Source organism: Camelina sativa, chromosome 18 (assembly GCF_030686135.1).
Source record: "Camelina sativa cultivar CO46 ecotype springtype chromosome 18, ASM3068613v1".
NCBI classification, from domain to species: Eukaryota; Viridiplantae; Streptophyta; class Magnoliopsida; order Brassicales; family Brassicaceae; genus Camelina; species Camelina sativa.
Window position 1 is genome coordinate 22,938,431 of NC_141897.1, and position 10,807 is coordinate 22,949,237.

The 10,807-nt window shown below is 34.2% G+C and overlaps 2 protein-coding genes across 2 annotated transcripts; one reads left to right on the top strand and one right to left on the bottom strand.

Moving 5' to 3' along the window:
* Nucleotides 1–560: 560 nt before the first annotated feature.
* LOC104762807 (putative N-acetyltransferase HLS1) lies at nucleotides 561–2,338 on the bottom strand. The gene is made up of 3 exons (XM_010486195.2): nucleotides 1,957–2,338; nucleotides 1,695–1,855; nucleotides 561–1,485 (listed from the first exon to the last, which is right to left on the bottom strand). The coding sequence occupies exons 1-3, from the start codon at nucleotides 2,119–2,121 to the stop codon at nucleotides 645–647; spliced, it is 1,167 nt and encodes a 388-aa protein (XP_010484497.1). The 5' UTR covers nucleotides 2,122–2,338; the 3' UTR covers nucleotides 561–644.
* Nucleotides 2,339–6,766: 4,428 nt separating this feature from the next.
* On the top strand, nucleotides 6,767–8,517 carry LOC104762808 (LOB domain-containing protein 37). The gene is made up of 2 exons (XM_010486196.3): nucleotides 6,767–7,606; nucleotides 7,711–8,517. Exons 1-2 carry the CDS (start codon nucleotides 7,423–7,425, stop codon nucleotides 8,283–8,285), a joined length of 759 nt encoding a protein of 252 aa, XP_010484498.1. The 5' UTR covers nucleotides 6,767–7,422; the 3' UTR covers nucleotides 8,286–8,517.
* The last annotated feature ends 2,290 nt before the right edge of the window (nucleotides 8,518–10,807 follow it).

Here is a 10,807-nt window from a genome sequence, read left to right on the forward strand (position 1 = left end):
AAAGTCGATTAATATTTTTCCATGAGCTTCTTTGTTCTACGTCATCCGATTTATTTATATACTTTCAAAAGGTTACTGTTTGTACCATTTTAGTAATTTATTTACTTTTGATTCATTAACCTTTTCTTCGTTGACTAAAAAGAAAAGATATTCCTTTTTTCATTTTTTTTTTAAGAACGAACTTATAACAACAAAAACTTGGTTTAGACTTCCTTGAGATTTACATTCTCGTATTCTACAAGTGGAGATTTTATTCAGTTATCACCAACTACTAATTACCTTGTTTAATTGGTCTTTAAAACAGAGAATTACAAGTTGGTTTATTATTATATACTTGACTTAAACAGTGTTAAACCATTGATACTAAAATTAACACATTTTAAGAATTATGATATGTAGTTTAGTTATAACAATCTACGCGTACACCAACAATCCGGTATACATTAATATGCAACGATATAATTCAAGTTACACGATACGAACGTTGGTTACATATGTTTTGCAAGTTTGTGGTTGTAATCCAATTTATTCTGCATGAAATTTAAAGTGAGATTTAGTAGTTTCAAGTATAACACTGAGATTTAGTATTTGTTTTTGTGTTCGGTAGTTACATTTCCTCTAAAATATATATTCTATACAAATGATTATATTTCTCTAGGGTCAACGAAAATAGACAATCCAGGTGGTGACTTGGTCCAATCTACGCCGTCATCGTCACCGTCATCTCGGAGACGTTTCAAACACCACAAATCCTCCGGTGAGAGCACCTTCCAATGAGGAATACCAACTCTGAGCGGCTCACAGCTCGCCACCTCAGCAGCCAAGACTGAGCAACCGCTTTTTCTAGCCAAGTTATGCGCGTGTGAGCAAAGCGACTCCACCATCTCCGCCGCTCGTGGCCCTCCGCCGCCGATACCGTACATGAAGTGCATCGCGAACGACTTGAAAAGATTAGGAAACGACGGGATTTTCAAAAACGGAAACGCACCGTCGAAAACGCGCGTCGTCTTTGCTAATATGCGTTTGAGACGCGACGTTCCTTTGACTTGTAGTCTATACACATCTTTACTGTTCCATATACTTATAACGGCCCAAGACCCGGCCTGGTCAGGTAACGACCCGGGAACATGGTGTTCGCCACGAGGCACGGCCATGTAAGTGCCGAGACAGAGTTTGTTGGTGAGGATTGAGTTGATGTCTGAAGGGAAAAACTCGGTAGAGGAAAACCGGTTGCGGTAGAGTGACTCGGCGTCGGAGGGAGTGAGCTTGATGATTTTGACACGGCGAGAGACCGTGACTCGGTGGTTAAAGACCGGGTTGACCAGGAAAGCGGGTGTACGGAATTTGGAGTAGCCACTTTTCTCGGTGAAGAGTTTGACCGAAGCTGTGTTGTCGTTTTCAGTTTGCACGTAAGAGTATACGGCGCCGTTTCGTAGAAACCACTCTTCGAGTCTTTGTACTAGTTTCAGTCCAATTCCCATCCTCCTATATTTTTTAAAAAATTGATTAGTTAAAAACTTTAAAAAGTCGTTAATAACTTCTTTTCCCCCCGTTAGGCGTTATGTATCATCAAAATAGTATAGTTTAAGTTGTAAGCATCATATAATTTAAAAAAAATATAAGTGATTGTTCTTTATGTATTTGTTTATGTTATGGTTAATGAATCAATTATGAAAACACTATTAAACTCGAACCTGTAAAATGGAGAGACTCGGAGGCCGGAGACGAAGGCAAGTTTGGTGGTACTTATTTCCGGCGAAACGCCGTCTTCTTGACGTAATGCATTGCCACCACGTGTCACCATCTTGATCGTTCCTCTGATCATTCCAACTATCTCATTACCGATCTCTGCCACCTGTTACATGCATTGCCCAAAAACGAGTATAGTTTAGCAAATAGAGCAAATCAAAAACAATTGAGAACATATAGACATATAGTATTAATACAGATACGTACCAGCATGTGGAAAGAAGGACACTGTCGGATCCGGGCAAGCGGGTCACCCATGAGATCGACTAATAAAGATCCGACTTCACAGCTTTCCTCAAGCTCTTCCACTCTCGTTAAGTCTCTCTTAGGATCATACTCTCTCACCACAACTACTTGAAATCCTTTCCCCATGTCCTTAAGCTAAACTTAAGTATTAATATAAGAAAACCTTACGGATAACAAAGAAATCAAAACCTAAAAGTTTTTTTTTTTTTTTTTATCTTCTTGCAAATATTGCAGATCGTTCTCTCTTTCACAAAGTGGGTCTTGTCATTAGTCTATAAATAGTTACTATTTTGCTTTGTTCTCCCTGGTTGATTATGTATGATTAGCGTTTTATTTAATCATCACTATCTCTCTCCATATTTTAAAAGATTTAAATGTTGTGGTTAGTGCTCTTTCTTTGGAGCTCTGTCGATTCTTCTCAATTAATTTCCTTGTGTTATTTAATTCGCATATCTGGTTATATTTTATGTTGATGATCCGGTTAGCTAGGATTCGTGTATAGCTATATTTTCCGGGAATATCACGGCTCATATATAAAAAGTATGGACGGATACAAATATTAATACCCCACGATTCTAACTGCTATCGTATTTTATAGTTCTTCCAATTACATGGCACTGCGAGTACTGCGTTACATCCCAAACTCCAAATAAAATAACTTATATGTTATTTCTTTCACTCACATATGTATATATTATACATGCTTTTCTTTCACCTCTATATCTTCTCGATCGATGTATATTTACTATCGTGAATCATTTACATAACGTTTTTAGTTCAACGTTTTATCCATTTGTTATTAATTACCCTTAATCAATTATGCGATGGATTGTACTTATTCCGATCGAAATTTTTTTACAAGTGAAAACATACACACAAAGGAGAGGCAATTGGGAACCTAATAAGTATTGTTTTATAATACGATCACAAAATAGAAAATGCGTAAGAAAAAGTCGATCGAAGCGCACAAAAAAAAGCTGAAATGGCGGCGGAGAAACGTGGTGGGTTTAGGATTAGCTACGATCCCTTTTATCATTTGCTTTAATTTTAGAGATATATATAGCGTCAGCTATATGCCTATATCATTTTGCGAAAATATAAATATAGAGCTCAATGGGAAATATTATATGTATGTATCTACTTTTTAAATTAATGTCATAATGATTGCGCAATATCATCACTGTCATCACCTCGATCGATATCTTTTCCCTTTCGTAGTCTTTTCTATCTTTATTTACAACTATACTCAATTTGCATATACACACGACTATGATTTGTGTTCTTTTACGCAATTCATGTGTTTCAACTTTCATGACCAAAACAATTTCAGATACGTGGATTGAAAGAAAAATGTGAAAATAGTGCTCGTATCAGTAGGATGGAGAATCCCGGGAAAGAAAAGAAAAAAAGAGACTTCAACCAGTTTCTATCGCGTAAGTGTAGTAGTAACGTTTGGAAACATGACATTTCTATATTTATTTGACCACATGATAGTTAATATGTAAAGAAAAAATTGTGTATGTAATACATAGACCCTTTTTATATTTAAACCGTGTATATGACATTTCTATATTTATTTGACCATATTATAGTTGATATGTCAACATGTTTATGTATGTGTTTGTCTGTTCTTTTATCATTGTTTTTTTTTTTATCATTGTTTACGTATAGTAAATCCCATATATTTCTTCAACAATGCAAAGTATGATATTATTTACATATAAAAAATCGCTGGAAAAGTATAGTTTAGAGTTTAGACTAATTCGGTTGAAAAAAAAAAAAAAAAAGAACAACCCCGGGATATACATATATGCATCTCAAACAGCATAGTATGTGATCATAAAAATGAAGAGAGCTAGCTAGAAACACTTACAGAGTAGACTGAAACTAACATGTTATATAGTCTCCGGAATTGATAATTAGGACTAAATCGTAGTGGATTGCTGGATTTTGTTAATAAAAATTAAAGAAAAGTTGGTTGGGTCCGAAGAGCAAAGCTGCGGAGGAAGAATCTGCAACGTGGCAAAACAAGAGTGGTGGTCCTGCAAATTTCTCCTGGAACTAAGGCCGTCGATTTGTTCTCGACGTGGACCCGATTAGAATAAAGACGTTAATCTTTCTGGCTTTAAAATAGTGTTTAAGACACAATTAAGAGAAATGCGAAGGTGCTTAGCAATCTTCTCTAATTACCTTATAGTGGAATAATAATCATCTTTCTGCGCTAATCATAATATAACGAACGTGACCAGACGGCTTGCTTTTTTCCACAATATTCTCTCAGCTTTTTCATATTCTTTGGATTGGATTCGTATCTCTTAGTTTCTTCTCTAATCTCCTTACCCTTCCTTACATCCAATCAATTCGTTAATGATATTCACAAGTATAGTTCCCTAGGGATATATATATATTACTATACATTTACATTAAAGTTACATTTTAATCTTTGGTTATAAACCTCCAAATCTCTTTATTTATTTAATTCTTATTTATTTGTTATATCTGTTCTTGATTTTATGAACGATGTGTTACTTACAATTTTCTGTCATATTGACATTTTATATTGGTTTATGCTATCAGGATTTAAAAACGAACTGAGAAAGGATAGTACCAATGTACCCATACGAGAAGATGCTGGATTTATTAAGAGGTTATCATCTTCTTCTTTCTTTTGACGTCAATTATATATTATCTTAGAGAACAAAAAGTAGACATATATGAGATATTGAAAGGAAAAAATGGATATCTTTAAGTTACATGATTGATTAAAATCTCGACGCATATTGTTTTTATTATATAGTTAACAAAAGATATTGCATAAAACAACGAAATATAAATAAAAAATTGTGTGTCGTGCAACTGCCTCGAACATTTCTTTAGAATATTCATGAGTTTAATTAACTTCTTGGTTTGTTGTCCACATAAAAGAGTTGAAAAATGGATTAAGAAATTACTAATTAGAGATAATCATAATCAAATGGGCCTGATTAGTTGTAAACCTCTAGGGAATTTCCTTTTATTTGTAATATAATAAGTTAATATGCCAAAATTGTACATCACGCTACGTAAGTCATGTCTCATTTGCTAAAAGACATGAAATGTCTGCTGATGTATTGAACTTTATGACCTCACTTACTTACTTCTCGAAAATATTTGTATTTTTTTAATCTTATTTCTTCCTTATTTTAGGGGTCATGGCGTCAAGCAGCCTATATTATATAACACATAAATCAAATAACCTGGTCCAAAACACGTATATGCCCATACATGATACATCAATATAAGCATTCTTTGTAGAATATAACTCATTTGAATGCATGTATCTGATTACGGGTTATTAGTTTACCTAACTTAGATAAACGGGTATGTGGAAAATTCAGGAGGAAAATGTATGCACTATATTACCTATACTTCATTTTAAAAATATTGTTTCAAGAAATTTCGGTTGATAAGATCAGAGTTCGTATTGTAGTGTGAGATCATTTCTAGCATGGATTTATGAGGTAGTGGATGTGTGTGTTCAGCTTGGAGTTACTTTTTACTTAAAAAAAAAACCATTTATTTTTACCAAAAAAAAAAAAACATTTAATTTCCTGCTGTATTTTGGATATCGAACGGCTTCAAAAATACAACGGTTAATGGGTTAGTCTGAAATCCCAGCCCATCGTATATTTAATCATCCTAAAGCCCAAATACTAAGACTGATCAATAAAATTAATAGGAAAATTTAGTTACCCAAATTCGAGTCCCACATCGTCATCCATATATTTCATTAGCTAGAAAATGTAAATATAAAACGGTTCGGTCCATTGATGAATAAAGAAAATGTTCGCCCATTAAGTTAATGGTCTTTGTGATGGGCCCCCTAATTGCTGGGGGTAAGATGGACGTCACTCTAAAGCACCAAAATGCAAACGACGACGTTTCATCAGATTGGTATAATCCCAATAAATAGGATTAAGTATGTGGGAAAAAGAAAACGTTGATTGCGTCACCCATGACATCAGTGCATGCAAAGGCTCTCTCTTTAGCTGTGTGGAGAGTGACAAAAGAAGAAGAAGACTTAAATTAAATATTAAATGATATACATTATTGTAGGTGAGGTCTCTTTAGTATGTTATAGGGTCAATAGCTTTTTTTCTTTAAGGGGTCAACTTAGAGGGTTAGTCCCCTAAATTATATCATATTTATATCCCATATAGTTTTGTCCTTTTTAGATCTTGTAATGTTCTTAATTTATATTCATATAACTAGACAGACATACACGATTGTGTAGAGGTCATGAACAAATATCAAAGCTAGGTGATTAGTGGGAATTAGGGGGGGGGGGCAAAAACACGCATCTATGCCTCTTGTATTGCATAGCATGTGACCTTATAGATTTCACATCAAAAGTTGTCATGATTATAGCAATTACCAAATCATTAAGCAAATATGGAAGCAATTATTGACGTCCTTTTTGCTAGCAAAAATCAATCGATTACTACTCTTAATTACCCTAATCAACTAAATAAAGTTGAATGATTAATGGTTTAGGAACCCGTTGAGAAAATGACCCATATATATATTTTTGAACAAATAGGAAGCTCCAATTTTACTTCACAGTTGTCATCAACTGCAAGCTGTGGATAATGTCGACGCATCTATTTCTTTTTTTTTGGGGATTATAATTATGAAGTTGAAAAAAACTAACGGCAGAGAGAAGACATAACTTTTCGCGGAAACACGGAGCCGCTCGCACCCATCATCTTGGAATCTTTTTACCACTCTCTCTAAGGTGTCACTTCACAAAACATTACCCAATCATAAAAATATTGTTTTTTGTTTAAATACGTTTTTTTTTCGTAAAAAAAATAAAATTGTAGTCATTGATAATTATAGTTTTTAAAATTTAATTGGTGTAAGTGTAAGGTTCTTCTACGGCGGCGAGCCTCACGCACCAATAGGCTTCTGGCTTTCCGTACCCTATGTCTCTTTATTACTCCCTTCTTTTTAAAATATAAGATGTTTTAGAAAAGTTTTTTGTTTCATAATATATGATGTTTTTAAGTTTCTATGCAACTTTTAGATTAGTTTAATATTTTATGTTATGTAGTATTGTTTTTGATTGGTAGAACATATTAAAAGTAAAGAATTCTTAATGTGGGTTAAACGGAATCAGTAATTTATTATTCCAAATTAAAAAAATACCAATTTGGATTATAATATAAAGTTTAAACGTATAAATGTGTGTATATATATAAGTGGTCTTCTCTATCTTCACAAACATTTTTAGTTTCTCTCTCAATTTCGTTCTTGCTCCCAAAGCTTCTATCAAAATCTTCATTCTCCAGACCCTCAGGAACATTCAGGAGAAAACACAGAATTTAAACAACAAAGAGCAAAACCAAATTTATTTTAATTTTTTTTGAGAATCGGAAAAAAAAAAAAATGAGCTGCAATGGTTGCCGTGTTCTCCGGAAAGGTTGCAGCGAGAACTGTATCCTCCGACCATGTATTCAATGGATTGAAACCGCCGATGCTCAAGGCCACGCCACCGTCTTCGTCGCTAAATTCTTCGGCCGTGCTGGTCTCATGTCCTTTATCTCCGCCGTACCGGATTCTCAACGTCCTGGTAATTTTAAAATCCTCTCAACACTAAATCAGAGATCTAAACCGGGTTTTTTAAATTTCATCGTTCGGTTTTTTCTCATTTTTTTTTTGTTGGTTCCCGTGTAGCTTTGTTTCAGTCTTTGTTATACGAAGCTTGTGGAAGAACAGTGAATCCAGTAAACGGAGCAATCGGAATGTTATGGACTGGAAACTGGAATATTTGCCAAGCCGCGGTTGAAACGGTGCTTCGCGGCGGTTCTTTGAGACCTATCCCGGAGCTTCTCACTCACGGCGGCGGTTTCGCTGGGTTTCCATCTCCTACATCTGAAGAAGCTTCTGAGATCTGCACTGAGATGTTGAATCTTCAGCAGAATAATAATGATTCAACCGATCGTAACATCTACCATCACTCTCGGTTCTCCAGCTCTAGATCTAGATCTACCATGGATTCTTCTTCTCCTCCGAGGAAACGTAAGCGGGTAACAACATCAGAACAACAACCATCTTCGGAGCTTGATCTATCTCTGATCCCTAAATCAACAACGCCTTCTTCTACACGGCGGCGATCAGTAACACCGTCGATGAACTCGGAGGACTCTGTTACGACCACCACTACGGCGTCGTTTTGTGACAAGGGTGATGTGTTGTACGGAGGAAACGGAGGAGGTGAAACGAGCAAGCTGCTTAACCTTTTTGTTTAATTAATCCAAAAACGGCGTCGTGTTTTTGTCACTGATGATTTTAATAGTTTTTAGGGTTTAAAATGTAATTTTACACATTTTCTTCTCCTTTTTATCCCCGTGGGTAAAAAAATATATTGGACCGGCGAATTAACAACGTCGTTTTGTTCTCTCGGTTTAGAGGTTTATTATTAACCAATGTAAAACTTTTATTGAGTTCAAAAATTGATAAGTTCGATGGTGTATTTTACTACTTACTTATCTCCCAAATGTCTTCATCATCTAATATCAATGTGTCAGACTGTCAGTATATTTATAACCTTTTACTTTTGGATTTATATAGAACAAACTCGAATTAGTTCAGCATCCAAGAAGCACGATCGATCGCGAGTACTGGCTTAAATATGCAAAACCTATGTATTTGGATACTCTCAATGTGAAACTAAAAGAAGAAAAAAAAAACATATAGAATTTGAATAAAACAATTTCCTAAGGTTATTTCCCAGCCATTAGAATGGGACGATCCTACCACATTATAAATTAAACTAAAAAGAGCAAATACCAAAAACAATTGATATAGTTGGTCCGTACATAAATAGTAATACTTAAATGATGTGTGTATAATAATAATGAAGACAATAAAGTGGATATAGAAGAATATCTAAAGCATGTGGTTGGACCAAATGGTAGGAGAGGAGGCACACATGACACAGAGAGAGCCTTTTTTGTGTTAGAGGGCGGCTTTTGGACGACGCTAAGAGCCATTTTTCACCCATGGAAGACCCTAAAACACACTCTCTTTTTTCTCCATACATATCTCTTCGTTTTTAAATTTAAATACTTTAAAACATTTGGAAACGTCGTTTTTTTTCTTTCCAATAACCAATCCCATGATTTTGGATCGACCCTCCAATCTAATCGGACGAGCCTATTTTATCAGATACAACAATGTTATATAACAAGATAAAAAATAAATACAGTACTCGCAAATAATACAATATTGCGATCACGCATGCATGCACTCTTGAGTTTCTTTGTTATTTTCTTCGCACTGATGCTTTTACTTGATTTTTACCGTGTTGTTGTTTGGTTAGGTTATTAATTCTCAGGTTCTTTTGCATGTGATTATTCCTTTTTCCCCGGTAGATGAGTTGTGTTTTATACTTGTTCTTTTCTGTATTACAAATTTTGTAGGAATAGTATGTACGAAAACCTAATTCATTATGTAAAGACAAATATAAGTTGGCCGAAAATGAAAAAAAAAAACAAGTTATATAAGTTATAGCTCGGCTCTTTTGAGATTTATTTGGCATTTTATGATAATGTTTTGCATACACTATTTATCATTAAAGGATATTATGACTTGCGACCTACAATTATTCTTCTGCCAACCATCCAATTGCAAACATTACGCAGTGGTCCACGTCAGCTTTCTTCCTTTTTCGAAAACTTTTAGTATAATTTTACGAGTTTTTTTTCCATCACGGTTTCTTGACTCCACTGTCCACAAAAATTTTAATATGACAAAATTCATATATATTATAAATCTACAGGTCAATATTTATAAATACGCTGATATAAATTTTGAAACAGAACTGTTTTTATATCAGCAAGCTATGAATTTTAAGTATTTTATTGTCTTTTTTAATCTTACTTCATTTATTTCCTTTTTTTTCATTCGGTTGTTTATTCTATTTGGCATTGTATGATATGCTGATAAAATTATCTTTACCTTCCCTGATATGAGGACGTTTATCTCCACCGATCTTGGGAACGTGATGGATGGATCCCACGTCATTCTCCATCTTTCAATCTGATCCGTCCGTCCTACTCATTTAGTTCCTTCCACCTAATTATCATTTAAAAAAAAATCAAAGACAATATCCCTTGTAAAAAGGATTTGTAATCTAGAGTGTGACATGACTATTTTTGGCGTTTTATTTATTTATTTTGTAAACTTAAAAAAGTTTATTATTTTATTAAAATAATGTAAATTTACCACCAACAAAAATATTATTTTGATTTTTATTATCAGGTCCCCAACTTCGTATTATTCAGATTTGCATCTAGATAATAACACATTACTATTAGTATACAGTACTTAACGCTAACGAAAGACTTAATAATAATAGTAACAGATTTGATCTTGTTTTACACCTAACTCAGTCATATCCAAATATGAAATCATCAACGACTTTTCTCAAGATTAAGAGATTTCGATATTAAAAAACTTTTAATGTGAAACTGAAGTCAATAATGTTAAACGGATAGGATGACTCTGACTCGTGCTGGATGTAAAAAGAAGCCGTAGTTGTAATTGGACCCTGGTAGCTGGTACTGGTAGGTCCTATTAAGTCTTTTGTCCTTCACCTTACGTATCTGAGCCCACTTGCTGCTGACTTAAAACTATTTAGCTTTTATCCATTGCATCTATAGGAATATGATTATGGTTTCTATCAAAAAGGTTATCAAATTATCATAATGAATGAACATATTTTTCATACAGATTATGAGGGGAAAAATAATTTCAATCAGTCTCACAA

Excerpts from the sequence above, each read along its gene's own strand:
- LOC104762808 (XM_010486196.3), top strand. The coding sequence starts at position 7,423 with ATGAGCTGCAATGGTTGCCGTGTTCTCCGGAAAGGTTGCAGCGAGAAC. Across the intron at positions 7,607-7,710 it reads ACCGGATTCTCAACGTCCTG|CTTTGTTTCAGTCTTTGTTA; the intron begins GTAATTTTAAAA and ends GTTCCCGTGTAG.
- LOC104762807 (XM_010486195.2), bottom strand. The coding sequence starts at position 2,121 with ATGGGGAAAGGATTTCAAGTAGTTGTGGTGAGAGAGTATGATCCTAAG. Across the intron at positions 1,856-1,956 it reads GTCCTTCTTTCCACATGCTG|GTGGCAGAGATCGGTAATGA; the intron begins GTACGTATCTGT and ends TGCATGTAACAG. Across the intron at positions 1,486-1,694 it reads CGAGTCTCTCCATTTTACAG|GAGGATGGGAATTGGACTGA; the intron begins GTTCGAGTTTAA and ends TAAAAAATATAG.